This window comes from Geotrypetes seraphini, chromosome 1 (assembly GCF_902459505.1).
Source record: "Geotrypetes seraphini chromosome 1, aGeoSer1.1, whole genome shotgun sequence".
NCBI lineage: Eukaryota > Metazoa > Chordata > Amphibia > Gymnophiona > Dermophiidae > Geotrypetes > Geotrypetes seraphini.
The window spans coordinates 185,233,586-185,253,173 of record NC_047084.1 but is presented as its reverse complement, the minus strand read 5'-3'; the positions used below and the strand labels follow the sequence as shown (position 1 = coordinate 185,253,173).

Below are 19,588 nucleotides of genomic sequence, written 5' to 3'. Positions count from 1 at the left end.
GGGGTGGCACTGCTCAGGGGTGTCTTCGGGATTTCTGCAGATACCGACCTGGCCATAGAGCTGCTACCTTCCCGTCTTCTGGGTATTTCCGGGGTCATTTCTACTGTGTGCTTTCCTTTGGTCTGGCCACGGATTCGTGGATGTTCACCAAAGTTATGTTGGTCATTGCGGCGGCATTGCACCAAGAAGGCATTCTAGTGCATCCCTACCTGGTCGACTAGTTGATTCACGCAAAGTTGTTCTAGGAGAGCATCCGGGTCACAGCTCGGGTGGTACAGTTCCTGCAGTCGCTGGGATGGGTTGTCAACCTTGCCAAGAGTCGGTTGACCCCCTCGCAGCACCTGGAGTATCTTAGGTCTTCCTCCCAGAGGCCTGGGTAATCAAATTGCAGTCCCAGATTTGCTTGCTTATGGCGTCCCGGTGTCCTTGGGTGCAGGATTTCCTCCAAGTCTTGGGGTCGATGGTGGCTTCCCTGGATGTGGTGAGGTGGGTTCGGGCCCACATGCGTCCTTTTCAGTATGCTCTGCTTCGGAGGTGGTCACCCCAGAGGCATAATGTGGCTCATCCTGTTCCTCTGAGGGGCTTAGCTCATTGCAGTCTTCGTTGGTGGCTCCAGTCTTCCCATCTAGTGCAAGGGGTGAGCCTGGATCAGCCCCAGTAGACGGTGCTTCTCATGGATGCCAGTCTTCTTGGTTGGGGAGCTCAGTGTCTAGGTCACTCAGCTCAGGGCACCTGGTCCACGGAGGAGGCGTCCTGGTCGATCAGTGTTGTGGAGACCAGAACCATCTGTCTGGCGCTGTTTGCCTTCCACTTCTTCTTGACGGGCAAGTCGGTCTAGGTTATTTCAGACAATGCCACAGTGGTGGCCTATGTCATTTGTCAGGGGGGCACCAAGAGCACTCTGGTGGCGCAGGAGGCGGCTCTGCTTATGGTCTGGGCAGAGTCTCATCTTCTGGATACCTTGGCCTACAACACAGCAGGAGTAGAGAATGTTCAAGCGGACTTCCTTAGTCACATGCTAGATCCCGGAGAGTGGTGTCTAAGCTACGTGGCCTTTCAGTTGATAGTGCACACTTGGGGTCAGCTCCTCATGGATCTGATGGCCACAAGTGTCAACGCCAAAACACCCTGCTTCTTCAGTCGTCACAGAGACGGGTCTCAATGCAACCATGGCTAACGGAGGGTCTGTTGTACGGGTTTCCTCCGTGGCCATTAGTGGGCAGAGTTCTACGCATTGTTCATCATCCGGGCCTTGTGATTCTGGTGGCCCCAGAGTGGTCCAGACATCCGTGGTATGTGGACCTGGGGCAGCATCTGGTGGCAGATCCTCTGCCTCTCTCGCCCGACCTTCTGACTTAGGGTCCCATTCCAATGTTTGATCCGGGTCCCATATGTCTTACGGCTTGGTTCTTGAAAGGGTCACCTAGATAACGAGGGGTATTCAGATAAAGTAATCTCCACTCTGTTGGAGTCCCGGAGACTGTCCATTCTCAGGCTTATGTGCGGGTTTGGCATGTATTTGAGGACTGGTGTGCTGTGCATGGAATGGTCTCTTTTCGCATTTCCCTTCTTCACATCTTAGAGTTCTTGCAGGATGGCCTGGACAGGGGCCTGGCTTGGTCTTCTCTCTGGGTTCAGCTAGCGGCCTTGTCAGCCTTTCGTGGGTTGTTGTGAGGTCAGCGTCTGACTTCCATTCCTTATGTCGTTCACTTCTTGCGGGTGGCCAAATTGCTCAAGTCTCCCGTGTGATTATTCCATCTTTGGATCTTAATCTGGTCTTGTCCGTGCTGGTGCGTCCACCTTTTGAGCCTTTGGGTGCTTGCTTGTTGAAGGACCTTACCCTTAAAGCGATCTTCTTGGTGGCTATTACTTCTGCTAGGCATGCTTCTGAGCTGCAGGCTTTCTCTACAAGGTCCCCTTTCCTGGAGTTTTCGAGGGAGCGAGTAACGTTGCGGCCTTTTCCTTACTTTCTGCCAAAGGTAGTTTCTCCTTTTCATGTCAATCAGGCAGTGGTCCTCCCAGTGTTGGATAGTCTGGAGGGATCTTCAGAGCAGAAACAGTAACGTAAGTTGGATGTTGGTCGGGTCCTTCGCTCTTAAACTAAGAAGAAGAGGAAAGCTGACAGTCGACCAAGAGTCGACGTTTTGGAAGAAGGTATCCTGTGAAGATACTAAGTGGGAAAAATGCTGGGAAGAAACAATGGGCAAAACACAAGAATTGACTGATCCAGAAGAGGAGGATAAGAGGATAGTAGCACAGGAGAAGAAAAAAAAGATCAAAGCACAGGGAAAGGAAACGAAGACAAAAAAAATACCAGGACTTAAATTGCATAAGGAACAAAATGGGAAAATTAGAAGTCATGGCCAAAACTGAGAACGTAGACATCATTGGGGTCTCCGAAACATGGTGGAACGAAGAATACAAATGGGATATAGCACTGCCGGGGTACAAACTCTATCGCGAGGACAGGACAGGTCAGAAAGGAGGAGGAATAGCCCTATACATAAAAGAAAGCATACACTCGACCAGAGTGGACACAGCTGCGACGACCAACAAATTGGAATCGCTATGGGTTTAAATACCGGGAAGGAAAGGGCCCGAGATAAAGATGGGTCTGTACTATCGTCCACCTGGGCAAACCGAAGCTGCCGAGATGAAACGAGAATGTAAAAGTGGTAACGATTATTATGGAAGACTTCAACTATCCCGGGATAGACTGGAGTCTTGGAAACTCAAAATTCGCCAGGGAGACCGGATTCCTGGAGGCTATACAGGACTGCTTCATGGATCAGCTTGTCAGAGAACTGATGAGAGGGAATGCCACTCTGGATCTAATCCTTAATGGGCTAAGAGGACCTGCAAAGGAAGTGGAAGTAGTGGGACCATTGGGAAAAAGTGATCACAATATGATCAAGTTCAAAGTTGAAGTAGGAATAACGAAGGGAAAGAGAACCACAGCGACAGCCTTTAACTTCAAGAAAGGAAACTACGAAGCGATGAGGGTAATGGTAAGGAAGAAACTTAGGAACAGCACAAAGAAATGGCAGACTGTAGAGCAAGCTTGGTCTTTATTCAAGGACACGGTGAGCGAGGGTCAAAATCTGTATATCCCCAGATTCAGAAAAGGGTGCAAAAAGAGCCGAATAAAAGACCCAGCGTGGATAACTAAAGAAGTGAGGAAAGCGATAGGTGATAAGAAGAATTCATTCAAGAAATGGAAAAAGGGCAAAACCGAGGAGAACTGGAAATAACACAGGAAGTATCAAAAAGAATGTCACCTTGTGGTTAGAAAAGCAAAAAGAGAATATGAAGAGAGGCTAGCCAGGGAAGCACAAAATTTCAAACCGTTCTTCAGATATGTTAAAGGGAAGCAGCCGGCTAGGGAGGAGGTAGGACCGCTGGATGACGGAGACAGGAAGGGAGGGGTGAAGGAGGAGAAAGAAGTGGCGGAAAGACTAAATATGTTCTTTTCGTCAGTATTTACAAAAGAGGACACATCCAACGTGCCGGAACCTGAAAAAATCTTCAAAGGAGATCAAGCAGAAAAATTAACATCCATGGAGGTAAGCCTTGAAGACGTACGCAAGCAGATAGATAGATTAAAAACTGACAAATCTCCTGGCCCGGACGGAATCCACCCAAGGGTACTGAAAGAACTAAAGGAGGAAATAGCGGAACTACTACAGAAGGTTTGTAACCTATCCCTGAAAACAAGGTGATCCTGGAGGATGGGAAGATAGCTAATGTTAAACCCATCTTTAAAAAAGGATCGAGAGGTGACCCGGGGAACTACAGACCGGTAAGTCTGACTTCGGTTCTGGGGAAGATGGCGAAAGCGCTGATAAAAAAACAGCATCGATGAGCATCTAGAAAGGAATAAACTGATGAAAACAAGCCAACATGGCTTCTGCCTAACGAACTTATTGCACTTCTTCGAAGGAATTAAACAAATGGATAAAGAGGACCCCATAGACATCGTATACTTAGATTTCCAAAAAGCCTTTGACAAGGTACCCACAACCGCCTACTACGGAAACTGAAGAACCATGGGGTGGAAGGAGAAGTACATAGATGGATCAAAAATTGGTTGGCGGGTAGGAGTGAAGGGCCACTACTCGGATTGGAGGGATGGTCACGAAAGGTGTTCCGCAGGGGTCGGTCCTCGGACCGCTGCTGTTCAATGTATTTATAAACGATCTAGAAACAGGGATGAAGTGCGAAGTAATAAAATTTGCAGACAACACCAAACTATTTAGTGAAGTTGGGACCAAAGAGGACTGTGAGGATTTACAAAGGGATCTGAACAAACTAGAAGAGTGGGTGACGAAATGGCAGATGACGTTTAATGTAGAGAAATGTGAAGTCTTGCATGTAGGAAACGGAAACCCGAAGTACAGCTATACGATGGAAGGGCTGGTAATGGGTGATGGTGAACAGGACAATGAAGCCATTGGCACAGTGCGCAGCGGTCTCTAAGAAGGCAAATAGAATGCTTGGTATTATCAAGAAATTACAACCAGAACGAAAGAAGTTATTCTGCCGTTGTATTGGGTGATGGTGCACCCGCATCTGGAGTACTGCGTCCAATATTGGTCGCCGTACCTTAAGAAGGATATGGTGATATTCGAGAGGGTTCAGAAAAGAGCGACACGATTGATAAAAGGTATGGAAAACCTTTCAAATGCTGAAAGATTAGAGAAACTGGGGCTCTTTTCCCTGGAAAAGAGGAGACTTAGAGGGGACATGATAGAGACTTACAAGATCATGAAGGGCATAGAGAAAGTAGAGAGGGACAAATTCTTCAAACTTTCGAAAACTACAAGAACGAGAGGGCATTCGGAAAAATTGAGAGGGGATAAATTCAGAACCAATGCTATGAAGTTCTTCTTCACCCAAAGGGTAGTGGACACCTGGAATGCGCTTCCAGAGGGTGTGATAGGACAGAGTACGGTAATGGGGTTTAAGAAGGGAGTAGATAATTTCCTGAAGAAAAAGGGGATAAAAGGATAATAATAATAACTTTATTTTTGTATACCGCAATACCACAAACAGTTCAGAGCGGTTTACAGTGTAAGAGACTGTACATATTGTGGGACCGGGTTCCTGGCGAGGCCTAGTAGCTCCGCAGAATCCTAGTCTTGGCGCAAGCATAAAGGTGGTGGAACACAGCTTGTCTGGTGTCTCCCATAAATTGCACACCAAAATGGCCTGGTTTGTCCAAACATTACACTTTTATTGAACATCAATGAAAGTTCCAAACAAAAAGGTCAAAATTTGGCATCAATACAAAAACAGACGTTCCAGTTTTCTCTGCTGCTTCTTTTCTCTTACACGCAAGTTCTAATCCCAGCACCGGCTGTGCTTTCAGAAATAAGTTCAAAACAATAATAACACAAAAACCAATTCATCCTATATGCCACCTTCAAGGTAAGATAGAACAGTTCACGCCTCTGGTAATACCGTATTTTCACGCATATAACGCGCGCGTTATACACGATTTTACAAACCGTGCATAACCTTGCGCGTTATACGCGTGAGCGCGTTTTACAACTTTTTTTTCCCAATCCGATCGGCATCCCCCCTGCGAACCGGCATCCTCCCCCCCCCCGCTCGTATCAACCCCCCTCCCCCGCGATCCTACATCCCCCCAGCACCAAACATCTCTTACCCGATTGGGCACCGGCACCAGCACCAATGCACAGGACGTGCCAGTGCCCGAAGATCCTCCCTCGTTGGTTTGGGCTGGGCTGGGCGGTGCGATGCAGGAGAGATAATCCTTCTTCCTGCGCCGGGCTGGACTAGGCTTTGAGCATTTGCGCATGCTCAAAGCCTTCTGGTCTCGCTCTCTCCGAGATCTCGATCTCGGAGAGAGCGAGACCAGAAGGCTTTGAGCATGCGCAAATGCTCAAAGCCTAGTCCAGCCCGGCGCAGGAAGAAGGATTATCTCTCCTGCATCGCACCGCCCAGCCCAGCCCAAACCAACGAGGGAGGATCTTCGGGCACTGGCACGTCCTGTGCATTGGTGCTGGTGCCGGTGCCCAATCGGGTAAGAGATGTTTGGTGCTGGGGGGATGTAGGATCGTGGGGGAGGGGGGGGTGACGCGAGCGAGGGGGGAGGATACCGGTTCGCAGGGGGGATGCCGGATCGGATTGAAAAAAAAAAGTTGTAAAACGCGGGTAAGCGAGCGGGGGGGGGGGGGAGGATGCCGGTTCGGAGTAAGCGGGAGGAGGTTTTAGCATGTGCGGTATACGCGTGTGCGCGCTATATTAAATTTTCTCGGAGAGAGCGAGACCAGAAGGCTTTGAGCATGCGCAAATGCTCAAAGCCTAGTCCAGCCCGGCGCAGGAAGAAGGATTATCTCTCCTGCATCGCACCGCCCAGCCCAGCCCAAACCAACGAGGGAGGATCTTCGGGCACTGGCACGTCCTGTGCATTGGTGCTGGTGCCGGTGCCCAATCGGGTAAGAGATGTTTGGTGCTGGGGGGATGTAGGATCGTGGGGGGGGGGGGGGGGTGACGCGAGCGAGGGGGGAGGATACCGGTTCGCAGGGGGGATGCCGGATCGGATTGAAAAAAAAAAGTTGTAAAACGCGGGTAAGCGAGCGGGGGGGGGGGGGAGGATGCCGGTTCGGAGTAAGCGGGAGGAGGTTTTAGCATGTGCGGTATACGCGTGTGCGCGCTATATTAAATTTTTTAAACATAAATTTGTGTTCCCCACGCGCTATACCCGTGTGCGCGTTTTACACGGGTGCGCGTTATATGCGTGAAAATACGGTAGTTTAGGATATAAGGCTTTTAACAGTATTGGCACTAATTATGCTTGTGGTAACCTTGAACAGCAATTCCCCTTAGTAGGAACAGAGAGGCCAGTTCTCTTACAGGTGTTGCCACTTTTTCCGATCATATAAGATCAAGGTAAATTCTGTAGCTCCCAGCACAGGTTCAAAACAGTGTACAAAAATACTTTCAAAACACAAAACTCCAAAAAGGAAAAACCCTTCACAAAGGAAAAGAAAATTCAGGCTTTCCCAAACCTACTCCCATTCCATGGGGTGCTCTTCCCCATGAGACATAACATTGTTCTCCAGCCAGACCATATCACAAACCTCAGACTGTACTTCAGGGTTTTCCATTTCCCACTCCATGTGAGAACCTTCCTGTGCTGGCCATAAGTTAGCTGCTCTAGCTGACTTCCTTCTCAGCTTCCAGTCCCAGCTGCCTCCCCTCTCCTTCTGACAAGGGAAGCTCAGAAAAAAGGGAGACTGGGCCAGCAACCACGCCCCCTAACAGCAGAGTCAGCTAAATTCTTAAAGAGCCCTGTCCTTCTAGTTCCTGCCTGAGCTCTGTGAACTTTTAAAGGGGCAGGCTCACTCTTGACATTGTGCACAGGATTTCCACTATACCCAGGATGTTTCTTCCACTTAGTCACTGGAACTTTAGTGATACTTACAGGAGCTTTTCCCTTGGCTTTATTAGGCCTAGCCGGATCCCTGTCACATTATACAGCGATGATACAATGTAAGGGAATGTACTATGCAGTTGAGAGCAAGTTACAATGCAGAGGACTGTACATAGTTTAGCATAGGTATTAATACAGCGGAAGACAAAGCAGAATTACAGTGCAGGAGTCTGTACATCTACAGCAGCGATATTTATACAGTGAAAATACTGTTTGAGAGAATTAAAGAGAAGATAGAGGTGGTAGGGTTTGGTTATTTGGGGGGGAGGGGTTCGAGAAATTTATCATAGAGGTAAGATTTGAGGGATTTCCTGAAGTAAGAGTAAGATGGGGCAGATGAGATGAGGGTGATCAGGCAATCTGTCCATCTGCCAGCTTGGAATGAGAGAGTTCTGTTAAGGAATCTTTTGTAGGTGCATCCCTTTTGGGATGGGTAGGTAAACAGATAGGCATTGCGTGTGCGAGTGGTGCCTGGGAACGCAAAGTGGTGAGAGAGATATATCGATGACAAGCCAGTTAGGGTTTTGAAGCAGAGGCAGGCAAATTTGAAGATGATTCTCGCTTCTAGTGGCAACCAGTGAAGTTTTCTGTAGTAAGGGCTGATGTGGTTTGATTTTTTGAGGCCATAGATTACAGTAATCCAGGGTGCTTAAGATTAGGGATTGGACCAGCAGTTTGAAGGAGAGGAAGTCGAAGTAGTGTTTGATGGTGCGGAGTTTCCAGAGGGTATGAAAACATTTTTTGACCTGGGCATTGGTGTGATCTTCAAAGGTCAAGCATCGGTCTAGGATGACACCAAAGATTTTGATGGTGGGATTAATAGGGTAAGTTAGACCGTTGAGTTGTAGGGTGGAAGTCCTTAATTTGTGGTTGGGACTTGCAAGGAAGAGTTTAGTCTTTTCTGGATTTAGTTTCAGTTTGAACCGAGTTGTCCAGAATTCGACCATAGTGAGTACTGGTGATATAGATAGAGGATTACTATACAGGTCTTGGACCTGATGGACCGCTGCCTGAGCGGACTGCTGGGCACGATGGACCTCTGGTCTGACCCAGCAGAGGCACTGCTTATGTTCTTATGTGCAGAGGACCCAGGAGATCAGGAAATCAGATCATCTTTTTGTCCTTCTAGCGGGTCCTCATAAGGGGGATGGCGCTTCCAAGGCTACCATTGTGCGCTAGATCAAGGAGACTATTGCTTCCGCATACCTTCTTCAGAAGCAGCCTGTTCCGGACTTTCTTAAGGCTTTTTCCACTCGGGGTCAGGAAGCTTCTTGGGCTGAGTCTTCGCTGATGCTTCCAGTGGATATTTGAAAGGCTGCAGATTGGTCTTCCTTCCATTCCTTTGTCAAGCATTACCGTGTGGACATTCAGGCGTGTCAGGACGTGATGTTCAGTGAGCGTGTACTGCTTTGTTATGTCCCATCTGTAAGATTTACAGCTTTACCGGTCTGGAGAGTTGCTAAAGAAGGTGAAATTAGGTTCTTACCTGCTAATTTTCTTTCTTTTAGCCTCTCCAGACTAGTATAGCACCACACCCTGTCTGTTGGTGTGTTGTTCTTGCTTGAAGATTTAGCTTTTTCTGCGGGTTCTAGTATTTTTCTAGGGCCAGGGAGATCAAAGAACAGCGACTGTGGCTCGGCTGGCGTAGCTGGCGAGCTGTGGAGACCTTTGAGATTTGCATTTGCTCCTTTGCATTTTCCAATAGCATTCATGTTTTATTAGTTGTTGCTCCTGTTCGAAGTCCTGTTTTCTGTTTGTAGTTCTTAGTTCTGCTTGGCTATGCGGCAGACTGATGGAATAAGGGAGAGTCATCTATTATATACTATTCCAAAGTTTTGTCTCAGTCTCCACCTTCTGGTCATGATGAGATATATACCCATCTAAGATTTACAGCTATACCGGTCTGGAGAGGCTAAAAGAAAGAAAATTAGCAGGTAAGAACCTAATTTCACTTTGTCTCCTCTTCCTTCTCCCTCCCACCCTCCCTCTTCCCAGTCGGGTGCAGCATTTCTCTCCCCCTCCATCACCCTGCAGTCGGCAGCAAAATATTTACAATTCGCTGCTCTTGCCAGCATCAGGTATTCCTCTCTGCCAGGTCCTGCCTTCGCAAAAACAGGAAGTAGGTGAAACTCAGCAGAGAGGATGGCTTGACATTGACAAGAGCAACAAATTGTGAACGTTGCTACTGCTGGGAAGAAGTTCTTGATGCCAGTGCCGGCCCTCAGATGAGTCAGAGCACCCCTTTATGGGCTGCACCCTGGGCGGAAAACCCCCTTCCTTGGTATGTCACTGGATCAACTTATTTTCCTGTCATGCAAGTGAAATTTGATTTAAAAAAACATTAGTTTTTCAAAACACAATTTTAATAAATTAAGAAAATTCCTTTTACCAGTGCAATAGGTGAGACATTCTAGACAGATAGATTATTTCCCTATAGCCGTGTGCCGCTGCAGAAGGAATTCACTCTTCTCCTCTTTACTTTAATGGTTTCTCTAGCTCCACCTACAGTTCTTTCCTTCTGCACACATTCCTGCAGGAGTGTTTGTTCTGCTCTCCCCATTTTATTATTTTTAATTTGATGTAATTTCATCCCTTTTTGAGGTAATATGTTTCTTTGAGCAATTTTGAAGCTCTGCCTGCCTGAGAATTCACAGGCTTCGGGTCTGTAGCTGACAGGCCCATCCTACTTGGGTACCTGTTAGCCAGCCTGCATAGTTTTCTTTGGAGCTCAGTGCCGTCTTTGATGTGATCTCAACTATTGTTAAGCAGGGGTTGAGTGCAGGCTGTTGGGCGCCCTTAGGAGGCTTGGCAGTGTCTTGCAGGCACCGGCTGCGTCTTTGCACCTCCGCCTGTCCCAGGTATGCATCCGTTGATCTGCTGGGGTGGAGGTGTAGTCAGATATAGGAGTCTGATTGGCCGAAAATCAGCTTTACAGAAGAATTCCCAGCATTGTGGTAGTGAGGTTTTTCATCCAGCTACTGTGAGAGAGCTGAAAGCAGGCTACAGCACAGATCCTGTCAGGTCATAGTCAGTACAAAGACTGACAGCCTGTGAGAGGAATTGGGAGAGGTTTGAAAATAATAATAATAATTTTAGTTTTGTATACCATAATACCACAATAGTTCTAAGCGATTCACAATGAAGAGATAACTGACAATCAGCGAAGTTACAAACAATGTAGAAAATACAGTAGCATAATTATAAAGATACAAATTTATCAAAAAGATTGATCTTTACTGATTTTCTGAGGGATTGATAAGAAAAAGCTTTCAAGATGGTTTCACTTAACCAATCATTCATTTTACCCGCTTGAAAAGAAAGAGTCCTATCCAAAAATCTCTTGTAAAGACAGCCTTTCAATGAGGGAAAGGAGAACAAATGGAATCTACGAGTACATCTGGTAATATGAGCCAATTCAAAACGATAGGAAAGATAATTTGGAGCAAACCAGTTAAAGTTTTATGGTTCAAACAATTTTTATTGATGCAAACAACAGAGTAAGCAAAACAGTAGCATAGAAGGGTTCTCATCAACAAACAATGAGGCATCGTCCTCAACACTAATACAGGCATCAACAGTTTAGGATTAACATCAACAGACCCCCCAGCCAACTCTGCCCATGGGCAAGTGAGGCCAGAGTCAGTGGCATGGCGCCCCGAGGCCCTGGATTCTTATGAGCCCCGAAAAAAGCCATCCCACCTCCCTCCCCCCACTTATCCCTAGAGACTATAACTGTTACTGAGTAGCAGAACCCAACGGAACACCCTCTCCTCCCACAATCCCCATCCAACCCCGATACTCTCCACCACCCCCCACTGTGTCTCACCGTGTCTTTCGCCCCAGCATCAGCTGAGTGCCCATATTAGGACACCCACCTTAATACCTCACTTCGTCCATTTGGATGTAAGGAATGCAGATATGGTTCCCATATATTCAGGAACACTAGCTTCCGCTTCTGAGACCTCCCCACATCCCTCGCCTCCCAGGTAGCCAACTGATGCAACTGGTTCCTCCATTGCCAAAACGCCGGTGGGTCCTGGACCGTCCAGTACTGGAGAATACATTTTCTGGCCAGCAGGCTCTTATTCCTGCAGAGAGCCCGGTTCCTCCTAGGTAAATGGCCATAGTTCCAATTGTAAGATTATCAACTAAAATAATAAACCTTTGAAAATTGCATTCATTTATGTTTATGGCTTTTATGAAGATCAATACTGAAAAACATTTACAAGATTGTGGTTCATGCGTGCTTCCTAAATGCTATTGAAAAATTAAACAGATAACTGTAATCATTTATGTCATCAACCTGCTATGCGAATGTCTAGTAACGCTATATAAATAGTTCTCCCACCCCACAAGCAGTTGCTTTTATTTGGGTGGAGGCTTTGCAGGCAACATCACGGGAGGATGAGGACTGGTGCCACATTGTTAAGGTGCTGCTGTGAATCTGCAGCGTGTTTAGTGTGCCTGGTACACTGCTGGAGCTGCCAGGTTTGTCAGCCGTCTAGCGGTGGGAGGGTCGGCTGGGAGGGTCAGTCGGGGTTTCTGTTGTGCCGGGTAAACATAGAAACATAGAAATAGACGGCAGATAAGGGCCACGGCCCATCTAGTCTGCCCACCCCAATGACCCTCCCCTACCTTTCTCTGTGAATAGATCCCACGTGTCTATCCCATTTGGCCTTAAAATCAGGCACGCTGCTGGCCTCAATAACCTGAAGTGGAAGACTATTCCAGCGATCAATCACCCTTTCAGTGAAAAAGAATTTCCTGGTGTCCCCGTGCAGTTTCCCGCCCCTGATTTTCCACGGATGCCCCCTTGTTGCCGCGGGACCCTTGAAAAAGAAGATATCTTCTTCCACCTCGATGCGGCCCGTGAGATACTTGAATATCTCGATCATGTCACCCCTCTCTCTGCGTTCCTCGAGTGAGTACAGCTGCAACTTATCCAGCCGTTCCTCGTATGGGAGATCCTTGAGTCCCGAGACCATCTGGGTGGCCATTCTCTGGACCGATTCCAGTTTCAGCACATCCTTACGGTAATGCAGCCTCCAGAATTGCACACAGTATTCCAGGTGGGGCCTCACCATGGATCTATACAATGGCATAATGACTTCAGGCTTACGGCTGACAATACTCCTGCGTATGCAACGTATGATTTGCCTTGCCTTGGATGAAGCTTGCTCCACTTGATTGGCAGTCTTCATATTCTCACTGACGATCACCCCTAAGTCTCATTCTGCTTCAGTTCTTGTTAGGATCTCGCCATTAAGGGTGTAAGTCTTGCATGGATTTTGGCTGCCCAGGTGCATGACTTTGCATTTTTTGGCATTGAAGCTGAGTTGCCAGGACCTAGACCAGCGCTCCAGTAGGAATAGGTCGTGCATCATGTTGTCGGACATTGAATTTATGTCTGTTGTGCTTTTGCTCACTACATTGCTTAGTTTGGCGTCATTGTCGAATAATGTTATTTTATCTCGCAGCCCTTCTGCCAAGTCTCTTATAAAGATGTTGAATAGGATCGGGCCCAGGACCGAGCCCTGCGGCACTCCTCTGATTACCTCCGTCATTTCGGAGGGGGTGCCGTTCACCACTACCCTCTGAAGCCTACCTCCAAGCCAGTTCCCAACCCATTTCGTCAATGTGTCGCCCAATCCTATAGAACTCATCTTGCTCAGCAACCTGCGGTGTGGTACGCTATCGAATGCTTTTCTGAAGTCCAGGTACACGATGTCCAGGGACTCCCCAACATCCAGCTTCCTCGTCACCCAGTCAAAGAAGCTGATCAGGTTGGATTGGGTTGACGGGGATCCCGTAGAGTCTCCTCGTTCAGGATCGTATCCAATTGGCGTTTGATTAGAGTTTCCATTAGTTTGCACACTATTGATGTGAGACTCACCGGTCTGTAGTTTGCTGTCTCCATCTTGGAGCCTTTCTTGTGGAGTGGAATGACGCCAGCCGTCTTCCAGTCCAATGGAACTAGAGAACCCAGTGAAGTGCAGCAGAGGCAGAATGAAAAATCCGGAGTGGATTCCTTCTGCAGCAGCACGCGGCTATAGGGAAATAACCCATCTGTCTAGAATGTCTCATCTATCTACTGGAAAAGAGCTTACATAATCTCTATTCAGAGAGCACTGAACCAGGTATTCCTTGACTTTTCATTTGGAAGGCTAGGATATAGTGATTATGTAGTTACTAATTTCCTTTTTCATCCATACCAGACCATTCCAGAACAAATAGGTTATGCTAGGGGTAGGCAATTCCGGTCCTTGAGAGCCGGAGCCAGGTAAGGTCTTCAGGATATCCATAATGAATATGTATGAGATGGATCTGCATTCACTACCTCCTTGAAATGCAAATCTTTCTCATGCATATTGTGGATATCCTGATGGAGATGGAGAAAAAAAATAGTTCCAAGTGATCTGCTCCTTAAGGGTATCATAGACCAGTGTTTCTCAACTCGGTCCTAGAGTACTCCCTTGCCTGTCAGGTTTTCAGGACATCTACAGTGAATATGCGTAAACTTGATTTGCATACACTGCCTCCATTATATGCAGATTTTTTTCATTGTAGATATTCTCAAAACCTGACTGGCAAGGAGGTTCTCCAGGACCGAATTGAGAAACATTGTCATAGATCAATAAAATGCTCAGTATTTTTCTCTTTCTCCAAGCTGGTGGAAGTCAGACTGTGCAGCTCCTCCTTGATGTTTCTTACCATCTTCTGATCTAGTTTTAGATTACATGTCAGTTGAGTAGGGGATTTCTTTTGCTGCTAACTGTGTTGAACTTAGGAGTGAATATGTGGAATAACTTATAAGTTTCATGGCTCCACATAGTAAATGACAGCTGAAAACTTTTCAGCACCTCCTTAACTATTTGAGTTTTCAAATATGTAGTTAAAGTAACCTGCTATTGAAGATTGGCCTAATAGTTTAGTTGTAAAAATATGAAGGCATGTATAAGTAAAAGAAAGGATATTATGAATTACTAAACTCCCTTGATGATATTTTTTTTCTCTCTTTTTCCTCTAAGAACGATTTGATATTAAACCAACCTTAGGGGAGCTTGCAGTTCGAATTTTTCCTTCTATAAATGCAATGGAAAATATGGCCAAGCTGCTAAAAGACAAGCGTTCCAAGATTTCACTATCAAGTAAGAATTTATTAGGATTGTCTAAGTAAAGTTAATAAAATTATAAACTAGCAGAACAAACTAGATTTTTCAAAGTATGAACTGGTCTGTTTTTGATCGAAAGCATCCATCTAAATTTTATTTTCAGTTGTCCTTTATTGCTAACATTTTATTCACATCTGATTCAACATCTGTGTTGTACAAATATTAATATGATGTGTGCTTGGGATTCTTATGAGAGTCAGCCCCTCTTCATCTATTTGGCTTGGATTCATAATGGTGGATGTGAATATATGGAAAGAGCTTTCAAAAACTTTAAATATTAATATTTCCTCTGGTATTAACCCAGAAGGAGGCTATTACACATTTTTGGTTTTCTTAGCTATTAACTGTTTTCTTATCCTGCTGCTTTAAAGTAATGTGTATATTTTGAATTTCACAGAAAAAATGAGCAGGGGGATATCCTATGAAATAAAATCAATAGCACAAAAAGTAGGGGTAGACCAGTGGTCACAATGTGAAGAATGTGGTATAAAAAGATACCACCAAGAGCAATTTCTCCACAAAATGAAAACACACAATGTTTATTGTCACAAACACAAATAGACCATTAGAAGCCTATGCTATATGTCCCAATTAACTAAAGTACTGTATTGTGGTGTGAAAGAGTCCTTTAGGTTTCCTCACATTGTGTCCATTGGTCTACCCTACTTTTTGTGTTGCTATCGTATAAATATAAACGGAGATTTTTGGGTTAAAAAATGGGGGGGTCTTGGTTTATATTTGAGTCCTCTAGTCTGTGCCTCCTCTCTGCCTGGCCCTGTTACAGGCCTCCCTTGGGCCCTGGTGGTCCAGCAATGAGCCAGGACAGGAGTGATCCTTCCCGCAATCAAAAATGCCTGCAGCGATTTCCTGTTGCAGTCTCGTGAGACCTAGTGAGACTGCAGCGGTAACATGTGGCAAGCATTTTTGATCGTGGCTCTCACGGGACAGGAGCTTAGGAAGATCACTCCTGCTCCGCTTCACTGCTAGCCCACCAGGGCTTTAAAGGTAAGGTCTACATGGGTCAGGGAGGTAGGGTAGTTAGAGTTGACCAGGACAGGGTGTGGGAAAGATTGCTGCTGTCCCAGCTTGTCACTACTGGATCACCATGGTTTCAGGCAGGCTTTTATTGGGCATTGGGGGCTGGGTAGGAAGGAAGGAGGGAGAAATGGAAGACTAGGTTCAAGGCAGGGCACTTGAATATAACCCCCCCGGTTTATATTTAAGTCAACTTTTTTTCTTCTTTTTGGGGGGGAAAAAGGTTACCTCAGTTTACATTGTTTGACAGGGTCAATCCTGAGCCTAGCTCTGACCAAGTTTCTAGGGAAACAACCCCTTTCACTAGGAACCTGCCAAAACCTAGTACAGGACAAGTGAGGCCAGAATCAATGGGGAAGAAAGGGATTTCCTCAAACCTATCCTATTTATCCTTTTATAAGGAGTCTGCCAAGCTATTGCAGCACACCCAAGCAATACCTTCTACCCCAGTTAGGAGTGGGAAAGGGGATGGGGCTGAGAAACGGCCTTACCACACTGGGCAGCCATGTGTTCTAAGAAAAGCAAATAGTCAACATGAGACCCAGCCAATGAGGAGCATAGTCACACTTGCCAGTTTGATTAAACAGGTGGGGAGGTGGGGTGAAAGGGGCTGTACTACACACACCTTGGGGAGGAACACAGGGAGCCGGCCAGAGTTTCTTCCTAGAGGCAGTCAAAGGAGAAAGGTTGCAGAAACCAGGAGGCATCAAATCCTTTAATGCTCAGAGGAGCCAGGGATCCAGAGCAGATTAGTTTCAAGTTTTATTTTAATTTGATGAATCACTTATTTAGTTTTACTATGCGAGATACAACATTAATAGGATTAAAAAAACAAAGCATGTATTTAAACATCGTTTAAAATTTAAAATAATGGGTTAGACCGACAGACTTAGACTAATCAACACACAAGGTAAAAATGGGCAGAACTACAATTCAATATTTTAAAGTGAAGAAGAGAGCCATAAATGGAAAGCACATTGGGGAGGGAAAAGTGGAAATCTGAAAAAAAAAAACTAATGTAAAATTTGAACATAATTTAAAGATTAAAAGCATCTTTAAAAAGGAAACTCTTTAGGTTACTTTTAAAACGACTCAAATTATTTTCCTCTCTCACATGCTGAGGTAAAGTGTTCCAAAGTTGCAGAGCCATATCATGCCGTCGAGTTCCAATAATTTTCAAGGAGGGGACTACCATGAGCTTTTGGTTAGTGGACCGGAGAGAACACGACGTACTATAAGGAATGAGTAATTTATTAATAAATTGGGGTTCATTAGTGGAAAGGGTTTTAAATACTAGGAGTAAAATTTTAAAAGTAATACGGTGGTTAATTGGGAGCCAGTGAGATTTAATCAGAAAAGGAGTGACATGATCATATTTTTTACCGTTATGAATGAGTTTAACGGCAGTGTTCTGGATTATCTGAAATCGCTTCTTTTCTTTTTGTGCGATATTAATTAATAAAGAATTACAATAATCAAGTTTAGCGATAATTAAAGAATGAATTAATATATTTAATGATTGTGGCTCTAGAAACTTAGAGATTGAGTGAATCATTCAGAATCTATAAAAGCAAGATTTTACGGTATTACTTATGTGCTTGTGGTAAGAAAATTTATCATTAAGGGCCATTATAATGGAGCTCTTGATGAGGATATGATTTCCTGCTCTGAGGAAGGTGGAGCAGTATCATAAGGAGATTAACTTATGGAGGTGGGAAAAAGTTTCTCTGTAGTATCCAGAGGGAGAAACTGAAATGCATTGGGAGCCAGAAGAAGGCAGAGCAGAGATGTGAGATAAGTTATTGTTATGCATTGGATAACAAGTAATTAGTTGAAAGCAAACAGAGTAGGATGTTGGAAAGTTTGCCTAGTCACTAATAAAGTATGGAAGAATGGGAGAGAGTTAATAATCTTAGAGAAACCAGTACTTTCAGGCTTAGTGGGAAGCTGCTGTGTGGGGAAGGAGATTAAAATTATTTTCCTTTCTAAATTGTGCTAAGCAGCAGTAGTGCTCTGAGGAAAAGCACTAAGTCAAAGACACTGGGAAACATTCTTTCTTCTCCCTATTCTCTTATTTACCTAGGGCAGAACAGGTCCCTAGCACACTTCAAACCCTTTCTAAGGGGAACTTTTTGGGAGAGATTCAACCATCTAGTTTGAGTGGATAGGTTCTCTCTCCACTGATCCAGGGAGTAGTATCGGGTAAGTGTGGGTATACTGCTATAATAGAAACGGGGGAGAAGCATTCAATAAAAGGGGAAAAAATCTGGTGGAGGTCCTTGATCTCAGAGAGGACCCGACTGTGTGCAAGCTGTTTAAACTTTCAGCTCTTTTGGAGGCATTGGACTCTGCAAACAGTGCTCGCTTATAAGCAGCACTAAAGTACAAACCACCTGTTTTCCCTCATATCAAGATATTACAAAAACGGACCACTGGAAGATCCCAGAGGGGCTCCTTCGGGTGTCCAAAGCAATGGCAAAGCTCTATGTGATGGATGCTAAATGTAACCAGCTCTTTGTTCCACCAAAAGCGGATTCCATGGTGGCGCAGGTTACAAAGCATACCTCCCTTCCCAGTGAAGGCGGTGTGGTATTAAAGGATGCCAAGGACCGCAGGCTGGATTTTATTGATAAGAAGCTCTTAGAAGCCACAGCCTCAGATTTAAAAGCAGCTGCAGTGGCGTCTTTTGTCATTCAGGCTTGCCACTTCAAGTTGTGCCATGATCCAGAGGCAATAGCCAGCAGGAATTGCCAGTTTCTAATGTCTGGAGTAACATAGTAGATGACGGCAGATAAAGACCCGAATGGTCCATCCAGTCTGCCCAACCTGATTCAATTTAAATTTTTTTTTTTTTCTTCTTAGCTATTTCTGGGCGAGAATCCAAAGCTTTACCCGGTACTGTGCTTCCAACTGCCGAAATCTCTGTTAAGACTTACTCCAGCCCATCTACACCCTCCCAGCCATTGAAGCCCTCCCCTGCCCATCCTCCTCCAAACGGCCATACACAGACACAGACCGTACAAGTCTGCCCAGTAACTGGCCTAGTTCAATCTTTAATATTATTTTCTGATTCTAAATCTTCTGTGTTCATCCCACGCTTCTTTGAACTCAGTCACAGTTTTACTCTCCACCACCTCTCTCGGGAGTGCATTCCAGGCATCCACCACCCTCTCCGTAAAGTAGAATTTCCTAACATTGCCCCTGAATCTACCACCCCTCAACGTCAAATTATGTCCTCTGGTTTTACCATTTTCCTTTCTCTGGAAAAGATTTTGTTCTACGTTAATACCCTTTAAGTATTTGAACGTCTGAATCATATCTCCCCTGTCTCTCCTTTCCTCTAGGGTATACATATTCAGGGCTTCCAGTCTCTCCTCATACGTCTTCTGGCGCAAGCCTCCTATCATTTTCGTCGCCCTCCTCTGGACCGCCTCAAGTCTTCTTACGTCTTTCGCCAGATACGGTCTCCAAAACTGAACACAATACTCCAAGTGGGGCCTCACCAATGACCTGTACAGGGGCATCAACACCTTCTTCCTTCTACTGACTACGCCTCTCTTTATACAGCCCAGAATCCTTCTGGCAGCAGCCACTGCTTTTGTCACACTGTTTTTTCGCCTTTAGATCTTCGGACACTATCACCCCAAGGTCCCTCTCCCCGTCCGTGCATATCAGCTTCTCTCCTCCCAGCATATACGGTTCCTTCCTATTATTAATCCCCAAATGCATTACCCTGCATTTCTTTGCATTGAATTTTAGTTGCCAGGCATTAGACCATTCCTCTAACTTTTGCAGATCCTTTATCATATTTTCCACTCCCTCTTCGGTGTCTACTCTGTTACAAATCTTGGTATCATCTGCAAAAAGGCACACTTTTCCTTCTAACACTTCAGCAATGTCACTTACATACATATTGAACAGG

At 45.5% G+C, this 19,588-nt stretch overlaps 1 protein-coding gene across 4 annotated transcripts in view; it reads left to right on the top strand.

The window, feature by feature from the left end:
- The window catches only part of SPATA4 (spermatogenesis associated 4), a 61,015-nt gene that overhangs the window by 35,109 nt on the left and 6,318 nt on the right, over positions 1–19,588 (top strand). For all 4 annotated transcript variants that reach the window (XM_033942806.1, XM_033942801.1, XM_033942824.1 and 1 more), the window contains exon 5: positions 14,488–14,607. In XM_033942806.1, the coding sequence (XP_033798697.1) occupies positions 14,488–14,607 (120 nt within the window). The remainder of the gene's footprint in view (positions 1–14,487; positions 14,608–19,588) is intronic.